The sequence below is a fragment of the Rhyacophila brunnea genome, unplaced genomic scaffold (assembly GCF_057557595.1).
Source record: "Rhyacophila brunnea isolate RB1 unplaced genomic scaffold, BYU_Rbru_1.0 scaffold_22, whole genome shotgun sequence".
In the NCBI taxonomy this organism is placed as follows: Eukaryota; Metazoa; Arthropoda; class Insecta; order Trichoptera; family Rhyacophilidae; genus Rhyacophila; species Rhyacophila brunnea.
Window position 1 is genome coordinate 9,207,734 of NW_028232882.1, and position 17,390 is coordinate 9,225,123.

General features: G+C 33.5%; 1 protein-coding gene across 4 annotated transcripts in view; it reads right to left on the reverse strand.

Annotated features, from left to right (window-relative positions):
- Window positions 1-4,532: 4,532 nt before the first annotated feature.
- The window catches only part of LOC147070021 (uncharacterized), a 61,342-nt gene continuing 48,484 nt past the window's right edge, over window positions 4,533-17,390 (reverse strand). For all 4 annotated transcript variants that reach the window (XM_085949856.1, XM_085949855.1, XM_085949854.1 and 1 more), the window contains 4 exons: window positions 14,665-14,832; window positions 13,308-13,468; window positions 12,098-12,429; window positions 4,533-11,948 (listed from right to left, as the gene is read on the reverse strand). In XM_085949856.1, coding sequence (XP_085805982.1) covers window positions 11,841-11,948; window positions 12,098-12,429; window positions 13,308-13,468; window positions 14,665-14,832 — 769 coding nt within the window. In that variant the 3' untranslated portion in view covers window positions 4,533-11,840. The remainder of the gene's footprint in view (window positions 11,949-12,097; window positions 12,430-13,307; window positions 13,469-14,664; window positions 14,833-17,390) is intronic.

Below are 17,390 nucleotides of genomic sequence, written 5' to 3' on the forward strand. Positions count from 1 at the left end.
ATGGAAATGTATTATAAAATTTAAGCAACACACCATCTGTACCGGCATTATACGATGTCAAGCAACACTTACACAAAATTTTAAGTAATGAAGTGTTTGTCTTTTCTTAAATAAACAATAGTACTAAATTTAAATCCCTCAAAGTTACATGAATATAATATAATTATTTTATTGCCCGGAAAAATATGGGATAAACTTAGGCATGTGTTATTTTCAATAGTTACATCTGTATGATAATAATGTGCATTCATAAATATGTGTATTCAATATTGAGGGCAGTCAACATTAATATTATTATACTTCAGTTTTGCAGCCTGACTCATAAAGTACCCTGATTCAAAACCTTGGTCCATGGTGATGGCTTTTACATTTCTATTTGTGGTTGGATTGGATTTTTTTTGTTAACCCATAACATCATCCCCATTGACATTTGATTTTTTAAAGTTTGTTATTTTATTTCATTATTTAAAGTGAAAGAATAGAATTATTATTAGTATGATATATAATATAGAATTTCTTTTGACGTATTTTAATTTAAGATATCGCCTAAAATGCATCAGTGCGCATTGAAATAAAATATTACTGTATATTATTATTATGTATTGTAAAAATTATAAAATTTAAGGAATATCTTTTTTAATTGTGCATATTTTTATATACATAATATTAAAGAAATATACAATAAACAATATTGCCATATAAAACACGCAATGGTACTTATTTTCTCAATACAGGTATCCTATTTAAAGTTTCTAACTGTCCTGGAATTAAAGCGTCTGTCCTGAGTGACAGATGGATTTTTCTTATGTGAAATTCTTCGGTTCGATTTGTTGGTTTTTGATGTTTATAATGGACACTTTCTCAGCTTAAATTTGTAACATCTTACAGCAAACGGGAAGGTTTGATCGTAATTAACACATTGGAGCGATCCTAACAAATAATATTGCAGAAGGTAGGTAAAATGAAACAATAAATAAGGAACTATTTAAATATGTGTATTTTATTATAAAAAGAATGAGATGGAATTTTATTACAGTTCCGATATTGAAAATCTCACTATTTCACATAAAAATAATAAAAGTGAACCAATATGTATAATAATTAGGCATAATAAATTGATTAATAAAAGAAAAATTAAAATAATTTACTTATAAAATAAATTACTATCAAAACTGTCACAAAAATAAAAATCAATTTCGACTAATCTAGATAAACATTTCGCAAATGCTTTCGAGTTATATTCAAATACATGATCACGCATGTAAAATCTGACACTGGCATTTTATTCATATGGTGTATTGCCAAGTTTACATCAATTTCACAAATGAATATTATTTGTTAAAAAATATTCTCCTTTTGTTAATAAATAATAATTAGCTAGGTACTTAGGTATATATTAATCAGTTAGGTCAGCGGTATTTAAACTATGCTTCGCGGGTTATTTGAAAAAATAATTCAGATCACAATGATAAGACTCGCGTGCTTCAAGTGCTTTTTTCGTTGAATTGATAGCAGATTATAAATGTATCTTTACTTATTACTACTATGTTATATTTAAAATATTGTAAGTACTTTAATTATTTCATTGAATCCAAAATATTATACTGCACGGAGGAAAAATCTCTTACATCTGATTTCACAGAATATATACTTAGGAAACCGTGTGATGAAAAAGTTTGACAACCACTGAGCTAGCTATCCCACATATAAATAATCATCAATGATTGATTTAATCATTTAGTATAGTATCTGATGAAGATTTTGAAAGCATGATTTTAACTAAATTTTCTTTACCACAGTAAAACCCCAGTATTAATTAATACAATAAATTTATTAATTCTAAATTCGCCATAAATCGAAATTTTCACATGGGTTCGTAAAATCTATTTACAGTAGTAAAATACTTGTTTTTCCCATATATTTTTTATTTAGTAATTCGATTTTTTGCTGCCCCATCGATTTGGACTTAACGGTGTTTTACTGTAATATGCATAGAATCTTCACTAAGGAGGCTTAGTTCAGTAAAGCTTTATACAACCCAGTTATCGTTAGGAAATATTATGCACATATCCGCGTATGACGTGAGTATGTTGATAAGTCTAAAAACATAAATTCTCAGGGCAGCTATTTTAAAAACATTCCTGAATTACGACAGAAAACCAACCTTACAAATATAGCCACCCTGAGAATTACAAATATAGCCACCCTGAGAATTAATGTTTTTAGATTTATCAACATATTCACGCCATGGATACAGTAGAACCTCGTTAATACGAATTCCATGGGAACCGAAAATCGAAAAAAAATTCTAATTACGAAATATGAAATGTATGGGGGAAAAATATATTTTTTTTTTTTTGATTTTCCTTTTGATTGATTTACGATTTATTGAATATTTTTGTATGCCAGGACTCATTTCGAGTTAGAGGTATGGTTTTATATGAAAATAATGTTCAAGGGACTTTTTTTTCGCGAAAATTTCGAATTATCCATGTTCTTATTAACGAGGTTCTACTGTATTATGTTCAAAAAATTTTTACAAAAAAATTGTCATAAATGTTATTCTCTATTTAATACTCAAATAGAAAGGCACACAAAAAAACTATATAAGTTTCATGCAAATGGAAATGATTTAAATTTTATTTGATTCGTTTGCTGCATTTGAATAAAAGAATGAATATGTTAAAAAGAAACAAATTAATTAACTGTTATATTGCACCAGATAAAATAAATATTTATGTGAACAAAAGATGTTAAAGAAAATCTTCTATATAGATGGAGATATGAGAAGAACTTCACAATTATATTATGAGACACATTTGTCAATTTTCAAACCATCCATCAGGAGTCAAAAAGACAGTACTTTGGCATTATGAGTATTTAAAACCGTTTATAAATGAATACGAGTAAGTAAACATAATGTCTACCAAAAAGTAGCAACCATCGCCTGAGTTAGGAAATAGGAAACGCCAACTTAGCATTGTTAATATCTGTGCAGTTTAGTGACTTAAGCATGCTTCTTTCGTTCGGTAAGTGTGTTCAAATATCATAATAGAAATAGCGTATAAGACTCCTTGTATATAGTTGGAATTCTTTGACATAAACCAATTATTTTTTTCCGTTTATTGTAAGACCGAGGGTCTAATACATGCGAGTTGCCCAGAGTCGTAACTCACATATTCCAAAAATCGAGTTTTAAGATAATCAATCGCAAAAACCAGCAGAGCATTGTTTTATAATTAACCCTTTCGCTGCGAGCCATTTTCGCGGGAATTTATTTTCAGTCAAGTGATCTGTTAAAACGGTCACTACAGCTAAAACAGATCGATTCCAAAATTAAAAAATAGATTACTAGATGAACTATATATCAGTTATTCCAAATGCACCAAGAAATAAACTATATTCGTTACATTCTCACTAAAATAAATCGAAGAAAGTGAAGACGCTAAAAAATATCCAAGCTTTGACCGCGCGTTCAAAATGGCGGCTGTCCAGTCTTCACATACACAGTTTCAACACATACTACCGAGCAATTCGCCGCGTTTGTATTCGTTATACACAGGGCTGTGTTGAGTACATGCTGCCGTAGTTGATTACGGTCTATGACAGATATATTACTAAATCACTTGTGGAATAATCAGTGGGTTATCGCTTATCGCATTTAGTAAGTCGTAAACTCAAATTTTATTACCATTTCAAATTCTGAACCTATATTTATTTTCGTCGCCATAAAATAATGTCATCCACTTATTCATTAGGATGTTTTGGAGAATAAAACACTAAAAATAATTACCGCACTGCTAAAATACTATTATGATATAATTTATGAGGCGCCGTCGGCTTTTTCATTGTACAAAGGGCCTGTCGAATAATCGCCAGGCATAATATGAGCATGTGAACAGAGCTAACACAGTTTCGTGGCACATAAAAATAAAAATTATTACCCATTATAATAATGTAAATATCAAATATGGAACAATGAACAAAGCCAAACAAGTTTACTGGAGAGCTGTGCATCGATAAAATATTTTCTAGCATTATTTTTTCGATAATATTATGTGGTAGTGACATTTTGGCGGGTGAAATAATTATTTCACATATATTTATAATGACAAAAAATACTAAAAACAAATCTTCAAAATGTTTCTATCGAGATCACAGATCACTAAGAAAAAATACATAACACTAACGTAATCATAATAATTAATTAAAAGGTAAATAAAAATATTATCGATGCACACTTTTCGATGCATGACCAATGTTTTGTTTTGATAACCCTGGTGACACATCTAGTACACCCGTCTTCGCAATGGCGCGCGATTCAAACGACTGAATAACGAGTGTTCTTTTCAAAAATATATTTCCTTGTGTTTTACTTGACATTTTTATGATCTGTTGCCTGATATGTCTACCTAAAGGTTTGAACTAATTTTTAAAGCATATTATCCACAAGTGTCTCTTCTAGTTTGGTCAAAAATACGAGATAAAGTCTATGGCATGTTTACATGCCATACGCAGGGATAGGGTTAAAAGAAAAATATTGAACTCCCTTGAATAATAAATGAGTCGATTTACCTTATTTTTTAATAAATATGAACTATACACTATGAAAAATAGAGCTCTCGGATTGGTAAGAAAGGTCTTGATGACGGACCTCACATTATTCATTGAAAAATGTGAGTTATGACACTACCAGTCAAGTTTGTCAACGATTTTCACATGGTTTAAACTTTAAAGTGACTTTTGATAGCCAACTATTTTTCTATATATGGATTAATGCGTTTAGAATCTATTTAAGAATGATATTTAACTCAAAAATGACAAAATGTGAGTTACGACTTTAAGCGACTCATTGTTAGTTAATACAATGCGATGTTGTTAAAATATAAATTTTAAATATCTACTTGCTCGCCACAAACAAACAACTTCTAGTTGTATTAAGACAAACAATTGATAAATTTCAACTATATTCACACCATGCATGTCTTTTACAATCAAAATATCGATTAAAACTAGTTTGGATAAAAATTCATTCGTACATCAAAATGTCAGGCATAAAAAAAAAAATATTTGTAAGCAAGCATGTCGATTAATAACTATTCTAAATCATACAACTTACAAAAGGGATTATTTTAAAAACAAATAATAAATTGATTATTTCAGCGATACACCAGGATTTACAGTAATTCATATCACAATCAATAAAATGCCTTATATTATTATGTAGTTCGTTTTCTTTTCTTATCAATTTTTGACAAAAAATATTCATTACCAAAAAAACATTAGGTACAAATTTAGAAAGTAATTATTTTATTACCCACATTCATAAAAATGAAATTATATATAAAAAAATAATAATAATGAAAAAACGTCACCCGATTAAAATACACTTTATCACAAAACAATTATATTGTGATGATAGATTTTTATTAACTAGTCAATATAGGGTATGTAAATCATTTAATTAAACAATTATGTAACAAATATATTGTAAGTTATTAGTTTAGTTTACTTAGTCAAAACATTTAGAATGTGATCTTTACAAATCATTAATGACAGATCTCTATATATGTACAACTTTTTTGCTGCCGTAAACATTTAAAAATAATTTATTTCCATATTACAAAAATGTTACAGAAGACAATATTTTAATTAAAATACTGTCAACACATATAGTAATAATAGTATGATCTCACAGCGACGTAATTAATGGAAGGTATCGGCTATTAATTCGTTTCAAATGAAAACAACTCCCACATCGACGTGTTAAAACAATGGCTTGATTCCTACAATGGACTAGAATTGGCTATGTATAATGTTTTTCTTTCACTGCTAACGGATGTAAGGATATTCAATTAAATCATAGTTTCCCAAAATGGCGCGGGGGAGATCTGATGGGGTGTTGAGGAGCGAGTGGACAAGACGCTAAAATCTGTTAAAATTTTGATGGTCAAAAAAGGTTGGGGAAACTATGATTTAAATGATCCATTTTATCCTCGAGGGAAATGAGTATGACTAATATAACAATTGGATGCAACACCATAAGTCTGGGGTCGGTTCAAGTCCAAGAAATGAAATAAAATCACACGTAATCTGTGCTATAACAGCACAGAAGGAATTGCGTATAATTCTAATTTTTACTTTGACTCTCGAGGTCATACTAAATTGCATTAACAAATTCCTGCATTGCCTACATATAGACAGCTGCATCGGTGTGTCCCTGATGACTATTAGAACTAGAGATAGAATTAACGTATTGGTGATGCCAAATCTGCGAATAAACAAAATGCTGTGTATTTTTTAATATCCGTTTTCTTCAATATCACATTGCATACATATTAAATTTATCATTTGTAATGTTCTTAGTATGTTAAATCTGTTATCAATGGAGATATACACACTCATATGACGGGTACTAATTAGTATTCGGTTGCATTTTGTATTAGAGACAATGCAGGAATTTGTTATTATGCCGAATGTAAAATTTTACAGAACTGTGCCTGCCAGAAGGTGGTTTTACTAATAAAATAAAACGTTCCGGTTATATTACATTCAATATGGCTAAGTATAGACACTCACAGATAATATGACTTACTGACATGGTATGTGATAAAAAAAAAAATGATTTACTAAAATCCGGCAAGTCGCTTAAGCCGTTTTCAGTTTACTTACCTAAATTGAAGTCACAGTGAATCAAATTTAATATAAAACATTGCATAGTACGAATTTGATTCTGCACGACTCACTAGTCGTAACAGTTGAACTTAAATAATTATCGTTATGATGAAAGGTTCAGAATTGAACTGATGCAAGTGAGTATTTAAAATTTTCTGTGGAACATTAATCAATTATTGAACAATGTTATATATACGCTTATTGATTATGAGACATTCTCGCAAGACAGATAATTAGAGTTATAGATTTTTTTTCTCATGTTAAGATACATGAATTTTTCCAGTGATGCATCCGGCTAAGTAATAAAAAATATGAAAATTGCCTCGAACCATCAACATTTCGGTTCACAGCCAAGGACGCTACCAAAAGCACACCATTCAGGTGAAGAAAATTTTTGAGAACACTACTCACAACTACCTGACAAAGTGGATAAAGGTAGACGAGGTTTGGTTTGATTTCCAATCAGCCGGCCAATCGCGTAAGTTGCTCGATTCTCATGGAAATTTCGACAATAACAAAATAAATATCACTGGTTGACTCTAATATTTAAAGATAAGCCACAATGCGACATTCATGGGAATGAACCAAGTGGAAGTGAAGATTGAATAGTTTTCTGGTTATGACGAGAGTTTCATGCGCAGTTGCCATGCTAAAATGTTGAAGAGCAAAATAATAGCCACGTGTGCTAGGCACATGCACAATTTGGACATAGGTATTGTCTCTTGGTCTGTAAACGCATAACACTGTTCAATTATTAATCACAAAAAGGACAATAAATAACTGACTGATGCCGTGATTTAAGGTTCTTTTCTGTACTGATAAATTAAAACAATAATTAATTCTAACATGTATGTATAAACGTTATGTACATAAATATACTTTAACAGTATTGTCGAAAAATTATGTTAACAATTACATCAACACAGAAAATGAAAAGTTGGAAAAGCTCTCGGGCATTGAAACATGCCTTATACACATGCGGAAAATGCTGGCATAATATATGTGTAAATTCATTCATAATATGGAGTGGTTTTTTTCTTGATCACATAGAATACTAGATCCAAAGAAATCCCATAAAAAGCAAGACATTTTACCACCATCATAATACTGAAGTCTGCATATAGTCCATCTATCAAATCTATGTATGTATAACACTGTGTCATCATTATTATCGAAATTCAAAGTTTCTAACATTTTTACAATAGTAGTGTCAATGATAGTAGTGTAGTAATAACAATCATAGATACACAAAGGTTACCCTGGGAATCGAACCCGGAAGACTTACGAATTGGATCATGAGGGCCATGAGGGTAATATAAGACTTTTTTGATGAATGAGGAACAGTTGTTCGTCATTTGCCAAACCCAGTCGATTTAGTCTTTGCACTGGATTAATTACATATTGAAAAACAATGTGTAATATTTTCCAGCAGTGAGAGTTACTCGCGTATCAGGAACAGGCCATCGTGAGTCTAAACAATTACACAAGGTTTACAGCTCATAAAAAATTCAAGTAGAAAAAGTAACACGGAATGGTCATTTACCATAGTTGATTGCTTGCATGGTAATTTTGGCAAATATTGAAAGTAGGCGAGTCATAATATCGTCACTGCTCAGGTAAAAGTTTACAAAATGGTATTTTGATTTAAATATGCAAAAGGGTTCACAAAAATATATTTTTTAAAATGATCCAACACTGAATATAGCCGATCAAGGACATCAGCAGTTCTATTGAGTGTACCCGCCGCGTGTTGAATCTACCGCGTTGAGATTAGCGAGGAATTATCAGCTTGGTTACTGAACAGAACTTAAATCCGCAGAGCGGGAATTACAATAGGTCAAATTAGTTGCGCAACTTCCCCTGTGCATGCGTACTATAACAAAAGTATTTAGCTTTTTTTGAATACGCATTTGCACTAAGAACATGCATGAACTTTTTGAGTTTATAAAATCATTGTCAATTTTGAAATAAACAAAAAAATACTGACTAGGTACGTAATTCTAGACAAAACCTTTAGGAAACTAATTGTATGGAATCATATGTATCCTTTAAACGAAGTTATTAATACGACTTCTATATGATTTTATATTTGACGGTAAAACGTACATGAATGAATTCAAATTTGGCAAGATCACTGCCTCACGGGGTCGCGGACAACTACCGCGATATATTATCTGTGCTTTCCAACATGGGGCGTGCCCCACCCGGGGCCATTTTTAATTGTTTTTGGGGGCAATGTGCAAATCGTTAATATTTGTTACATTCTTTTTTGGAAAAACGCATTTTTGAAATAATTTTTTTGATATTGCAACCATGACTTTCCGAGAAAAAGACGGCAGCACTGTTATATTTGTACTTTTCCTATTATTTTGACTGAAAAATGGCAAGAATATGATGGAGAAATTAGAAAAAAGATCAACAATACATTTATTGTTCACTTGTTAGGTAACTATAAAATTTTGACCGGGGCATATGGAGATTTTTGAAGCATTGAAGTGGGGCACGGCACAAATAAGGTTGGGAATCACAATGTCTGAACAAACGTCAAACTCTCCGCGGTCGATATATTCAGAATAGAGATATCATTTATCGCGGATACAACCATGTATGAGAACACTCACTCGCATCAGGTTCGAATAGAGCTGCAGATATGTAAAAGCAACCTTCAATGAATATTATTTTAAAACCATGATAGTAAATTTTTCCTGAATAGTAATGATATAATGTGTTCGATGCATGCAGTATAATAAATAACAAAAAAGCCTTCCAACACTTCAATTCTGAAACATTCAATCGATGATTCAATAATATTTACACGTACGTACGATTAACATTATTCTTCCTTAACAATAATTTTAATGCTATATTAAATAAATATACAAATAATGATTTCCCTATATATTCACACTATTAAAAATATCAAAGTTTCACTGGATCCGATTAGCTTCACATCGGCTGTATACAAAATAACAAATGTTATTGTTTCCCAACACCCGCCCCCTAAGCCCTAGGGGGAGAGTTACGACGATTGATCTACCAACAATTATAATATTATGATACAACGGTAGTTAATAATATTCACACTAACATTTCGATTTCAAAGAAAACACTCGATAATTAATTGGTCATTTAGTTGATGTCTCTCATTGTAATAAATAATAATCTTATAAATTGATTTTTATTATCAAGTCTGCGTTGAATTTAGTCAAGCGTCTTAACTGCACACTGCTTACGATTCTCCCAAGGACAAAAAACAAACATGAAATTTGACAAGCTATATCAATGAAATGTCACCTCGAAAACAAAAGGTCATTTGCACGTATATTCAGAACAATCACATTCTAATAGTGTACGGGTCTCTGTTGCTAGATGGCAGTATATTTAGATTTCACATTGAATTTCATACATGACGATCTGAAAGTTAGTCAAGACAATGCCACTAAAGCAAGATATTCACTTTTCTTAGTGAGGTCACAATATATTTACGTGATTTTCTCAAAATCTGGGTGTTTGTGATTGTTACACTACTGGTCTGGTCTTCAAGGCCTGTTGTAGTGCTTAAAACAATATATGTATATAATATATACATACAATATTATTATGTATTTAATTTATTATATAAGCAGAAATGATTTTTTTGATTTCGTCATTCGTGCTTGTGAAAACAACACGTGAATTTGATACGACAGCGGGTTTCAAACTAGCAACCTACCGCCAATGTTCCCTGTAAGGTGTGCACGCGCACACCTACCAAAATGTGTCCGCACACATGTTTTCATCCCCAGCACAGTCCTGACACAAAATATTGTAAAAGTTTCCTTTTTTTGCTCGAATGCACGAAACCATCACATGCACAATTCATCGACTCATTTCTCGGAAGGCGAAGTGCGACTAACGCGAGCACGCAAGAGAAATTTTACATTGAGCGGGATCAGCGTTGTTAGTGTTATTATTATATAAAATCACTGAAATCAATAAATACCTTAAAAATACAAGTTTTAATGAGAAATTGTAAATTTACCGCACCAGGTGATGGCCTGTCACTGACGAGTGACACCAGCCCTAGTTACGCCACTGATTAGATGCGTTGATGATCCGTACAGAGAATAGAAAAATTAGAGGGAACGTTGCCTACCGGTTAGAAAATTAGTGTCACTAATAGTGAAAGTAAGTTGCAACGACCATGTCTCAAAAAAAGGACACCCAATCAACCAAGAGGCTTTAAGAGAAAAGAAGGTTCAAAAAATTCAAACTAAAGTGGTTGGACAGCGTGTAGGAGGCCAATCAAATTGTAATGTTAACGATGATTGAAACAGCACTTTCAGCACAGTCCGATAATCATATTCGTTGCATATATAATTTCTTCCTCTTATGCTGATGTTTCCAGATTTTTCCTTGAGAATGAAATTTACAATCAACTCTAAGCGTCAAAATATGAAGAAAATACACATTGTACATGCCCGACTACCAGACTATACGATCCTAATTAATCTTAGTTTGAGTATCTATACATATTTAGTTTGACCCAACGTATTTTGTTTGAACTTATCACTATGTGTAATAAATCAATTTATGAGATAAGAATGCAAGATCGGTAATGACGCACAAACAACCTTTTCCTTCTTCACAGGTGAATGAAATTATGATACATTCTTAGCGTGTTGCCGAAAAATAAAAAAAATATAATTCACAAAAGCGATTAACTATTAATTCATTTAATAAAAAAAACACTAGCGTTTCAGTCTCAGCAGTATGATTAGGAACGACAATCTTCTGTTTATATCCAGGCTTATTCCTGCATTAACTTGAGCGTAATGCGTAATACAGCACCTACACACGCCCTGTTGAGGATCGCCTTTATGTCTGAGGATAGAAGGATAACCGCCGAATCAATGGGGCAATCGATGCTCACAAAAATATTACAAAACAGTAATTTTATACACTGCCAATAACAAAAAACCCGCGCACGGTTGAAACAAAAACACTTTAGACTATTTCCGAGTAATATTCAAAGGGTTCCCATGGTGATAGCCGTACAGATCTGATGATTGGTCCTGTCTTTCATCGAGGTGTCAAGAGACTCATTTAGATAGAGGCAAGAGGGAATCTGTCCAATGGCAAGCGGGCAGCTGCGCGAAAGTGATATGGCGAGCGGTTGATGATGTTTAGTAGTTGACGACAACGGGATGATGGGGCATGGCGGGCTGCTGTCCCGGGTGATGAAGCACTCCCCCTGCTCGTTGCGCTGTTGATCCGGCTGCTTCCGATATCACCTGGGTGAAAAAGCAAACATCTTAGAATCCAGCAAATAATGTAAAAAAAATACTTGATAATCCACTCCTGGTATCAATAATTTCTATTATGCCTTCTTAGTACGTATGCCAAATATAGTCTTTAGACAAAGGAATAAAATGAGACCCACCTGTCCGGTCATGTGCATAAGCGGTGTAGGTTGCTGTGAGCCGACAGTGGCGCTGACAATTCCCCCTGGCTGTTGCGGCAGGGAAGAAGGGGTCTGCGGAGTAGGTAATGGCGAGTCAGCTGCCACGCCCTCTGCTGCGCCCACGCTGTTCTCCGAAGCTGGGTTCAGGTTTAGGGTATCGCTGCCGGCTCCCACGGGGACGACAGTCCCATCCAGTTCATGCTTGCGCATGTGACGTACCATGTTGCCTTTCTCGACGAAGGTCTTGCCGCACTGCAGACATGTGTGCGGACGCTCGCCCGTGTGGGAGCGCCTATGAGACACCAGGTGACCTGTAAATCGATGAACCACCCAAAATTAATATTGCTCGAGACTTTCACCGTAAGCTGTTATTATATTTGAGTTTTGGTCAACATTAATAATATTAATGGATCCATATTATGGATAACATGCTAATTCTAAGAGTGTCATAATAGCGCTTCTGGCTCTTTCAGTTAAAATCCAATATCCGATCTGGCAACTAATCTAGTAGCACGTAACACAGTAAAGTATCATTCCCTTTTTATTCAGCTAAATCAAACCCTTTTTGGAACACACTTGAAAGCGGTATTCATATATCCAACAGTAACTTGACTATCTACACGATCTCTTGAGAATGACCTCTGCAATCAATGAGCTTTAAAATGCTTTATAAGAAATGCCATCAAAAGCTCGTTTTTGTCAACAGTGCAGTTAGCTGGTTTGTAGATTAAGCAGTCGATATGTATCGTGTGAAAACATCTTCTTGGCTACGCTCTAGGCACTGTTGTCTAACTAAATGGGAGGAGCTTGTTAGTTTATAATGGAAGTGTGGTTAAAAATGGGCGGAGCATATTAGTTCACACTTTTAACACGTAGCCAAGAAGATGTTTTCGCATTATAGTCTCTTTAACTCACTCATCAGACCGCTGACTGTATATTTTATTTAATGTACTTTTTATAAGTATATTCGTAAATGTCATATTTCTGCAATTTGACAAATTAATGAAATAATTAATTATGTACATCAACTTGAAGTGGTATGACATTTACATTAACATACGACAGATGAAAAAAAATTAGCATCTTCAAAACAATATTCAAGATGCCCTAAGCCCTGTGCTTCTGGACAAAAATCGACATGTGGAAATAGAGATGATTACTATTATAGTAGTGGTTGTGTCTACAATACCTTTGCACATGAAGTCTTTGGGGCAGAGATCGCAGCGGTAGGGTCTGGCGGCCTGTGCCCCCTTGTTGTGGGACCGCTGATGGAAGATGAGGTTGCCCTTCAACGGGAACGACTTGCCGCACTCCTCGCACGCAAACGGACGCTCTCCTGTATGAGATCGGCTGCAACAACAATACTATCATATATCTAGCCGGATGGACATTTCATAGCACTCAAAATTGTCATTTGATGTAAGTCAGGTTGTCAAACTTATAACATCTGCAAGCACCTGCAGAACCTTACCCTTTAATTTTTTGGAACCCTAGTATAAAAGTGCAAAGATTAAGCAAAACCTTGAAATTATGAAAAATAAAATTATCTGCTAGATTTTGCAGTAGGACTTCTTAAAATGATCAACCTCTAAATAAAACCAATTGTATTAATTAATATTAAAAAAAAAAAACAAATCTTTACTGTCCTTTAAGGCCGGTTCGGACTAATCAACTAATTTAGTAACTAAACATGTATGAACAGACAAATTTAGTCGAGTAATTTAGTAAAAATCATTTAGTTAACTCAATCCATTTTGTTCTATTTTTTCGGTCAAGTAGCACCCTCACCACCTCTCACTAAATACCAAACAAGCCACAAGGCACGTCTGAACACGTTATTTTTAGCATCTTTAGTCAAGTTCATCATTTGTCGTAAAATTTCTTCCTCCAATTCTTCTAATATAGCCATTACAAATGAAGTTATCAACTTATTTATTTTTTGAACACATAATATTTGAAATCACTCAGCAGGATTCTCTTCTGACCACTACGCTATTATACTAATTGCGATGAATTTTAACTAATGGTTCTTACAATACCTACTCTCTGAAGCAGAGACGTAGGTTCAAACCTGCTGGGTGTCGTATTTTTTTTCAAAAAAGATTTTTTCTATTGGTTATATATTTTTCCAAATTATGTATGTTTAATAAAAAGAATGTTATATTCTTAAATCTTGTGAATATTCTTTGAATAAAAAAAATAGTAAAGTATTTATTTTTGCTTTGTTACGTTGTGCTCTGTTCATTTTGAAACGGTTTTTAAGATTAAAAAACTAATTGTTTTGATTTGTCTTTTTTTTATTATTAATATTTTTACATGGCAGAATTTCAACAGTATCCGAGTTTGATTTGAAAAACACAATAGTGGGGGGTTTGTCGATGTTCTAAACTTGACAATTGAACTGAAGGTTTACACTGCTAGTGGTAAATTATTCTTAAGCCTGGATGATTTTTCTTGTACCAAACCAGAACCCAAAGTAATCATAATCAGTATGTAAGGCTCTTAAGATTGTAAAATGTGGATGGCGTGACAGAGACACCTCATACCTCATGTGCGTTATGAGGTGCTCCTTGCGGGTGAAGGGCTTGCTGCATACATTGCAGCAGTGCGGGGTGTCGCCCGTGTGCTGGCGCAGGTGGTTGGTCAGGTGCTCCTTCCGAGTGAACGTCTTCTGGCACAGCTCGCAACGGTGGGGCGACTCGCCCGTGTGGATCCTGCAAGGCAAAGCGCAAAACCCGCATCAGGCAAAAGTATTGGTAACCTCTCACGTATCCACATCAAAATACAGGAGACTACAAAAATATTTACAATGAAAGAATACAGACACTGAAGTGATAATATCGAGGGTGTTAAGCCAAAAGGGCGTTAGGGACATGAGGGGGAAAACGAGTTATTTACGTCGTTAGTCTGTTTGCAATGACATATTCAGCGCCTGAAAAGTGCATCAGTAGGAGTTGTTAGGTGAAGTTATTTTTTGACCGGGTAGTCTAGTTAGTGAAGAAGCAATAAAATTCTTTTTCCAAATTGTTGTAAAATTGTAAATTAACATCCTCTTGGCTTAGCAACGTCGACAGTATGTACTGTAATGTGTATGTATACCATATTACGCACACTGAGTGCAAGATTATCATTATTTCAAATAATGCATGATAAATCAGAAGAAATACTGTGTATTTATTTTAATGGAAGAAATATTTTTTTGCATTTTTCTTCAGGCAAAAATAGCATATTACAAAAATGACAGTCTCACGCGTCTCATAAATGAGTTATTGAATCTAAAAAGTGGTACATAGTCTTGTAATCGGCATGTGATTTGTCAGTTCGATATAAGTTTGTGCCATGAATATGTCTGTAATCAATGTTATCCATTATAGATAAAAAAAAATTTGCGCTAAATCGAATAAAGTTTTCATTTGTTAAATACGTATACAATCAGAGATTCGTTCAATAGTCAATACTAACCAAAAAGGCAACATAGATCGATAATTTTGGTTGTTTACATTTTATTTATTAAATTTGAATTTTTCTACCAAATGGCATTGGTTGTTAATATTTTACAACGTTTTTATTAGCTCGTATTCTTATTTGTCCGATGGTTGTTTATCCAGTACAAATCTTGCAATCGATTTTTAACTAACTTCCCGACTAGCTATACATTTGAAACTTTTTGAATATATCAGAACACGATGCCAATGGATTCTTTTAATACTTCTAGCCATCTTTAAGTAGAATTGAATGCATTTTCAGTTAATTCTGTTGTGTATGAAAAGTTATTTCGGAAGGAAATCCGTAATCCAATCCACTATTATTGGTTGCTAAGTGGGTGGTCATAGCAACTAAATTACTAATATATACATGCGTTACTATAGAAATCAAAATGACATTTCAGTATTCTATATTTGTTTTTTATTTACTTCATATCAAGTACAAGTTTGAGCATATTTAGCATAATAATTGAACAGAAAATTTAAAAATGTTGTATATAAAAAGTTCTTTTTATCTTTGTAATTATTTATGTAAAACTTATTGTCCAACCTTCAATAGGTAGGTACATAGTTAAACAGTAAAACCCCATTGATTCAAAATCAACGCGACAGAAATTACGAAATGTATGCAAAAAAAACACAATACTTTTGTGTTCCAGTTTTGAAAAATTGTTTGAAATCACTAGAAATAATTTTTATGAAATTTGTCAACATTCGCATCCAGAAGAGAATAAGATTTTTTTTATTTCTGTGTCATTAAATGTATCAACTTCAAGGAAAATGATTCGTCACAAACCGATAGCGAGCTGATATCTTTGCCGGATCTAATGATGCATGGATTTCCAAACATTTCAACCAACTGCTCAAAATATGTCTAGGACATTTATTAGCATTTGCACTTCATTATCTCAAAAAGTGGATATATTATATGGAGATATCTGAAAATCAATCATGAGCAATCAGTTGGTGACAATTATTAGGGTCGATGGGATCAATAACCGAAATAATGGGCAAATGACCTGGGTGGCGTCATGCCCTAAATAACAGCGTAAACTGATCGAATCGCGCGCCCCAACCACTCTGCCGCCACCCATGGGCTCTGATGTATTAAAACAATATTGTATTTTGGTGAATATATGGGTGGTTATGCCACTCGAAAAATTGACACCAATTTGAAAGAGTAAAAACATTACAGCATGACTAAAATGCGTCTGGCAAGAATCTGTGTCTTTCCAATTTGTATATATGCCTCCACGACTTGGACCTTTAGGGCAAGAGAAAGACGGAAGCTATACGCATTCAAAATGTGGTGATGGAGGCATCACTGAGAATCCACTAGACAGCCAATTAGAGAAGTCAATCATCAGCGAACTCACTCAGCGACTATTCTCAGTTTGCATAGGCCATACTCCCCAATTTTTCTGTCATACAACCAGTAGGGGGGATGACAACATAATATTGGGTCGGGTTCGGAGGGGACGAGTAACAGCTCTCAGATAGGACAAAATCAAGAATGCAAAGGATTTTCCACTGATAGGTCCTGCGCACCAGAAGCGTGGAAAACGGATTGGGCTCGATGGCAAAATCACCCAGGCCATGAGCATTAGTCCCTATAAGGATGATTGGTTTGCAAGGTAAGGTAACCTGTTCACAATAAATGAAGAATTTTGATTGCATATTTCATTAAAATTATTACCATTCATGTAAATATGCAACATTTATCATTTTCTACAAAACAGTTAAGTACAAGCAATAACTAGCACTATCATCAATGTTTACAGTTTCGG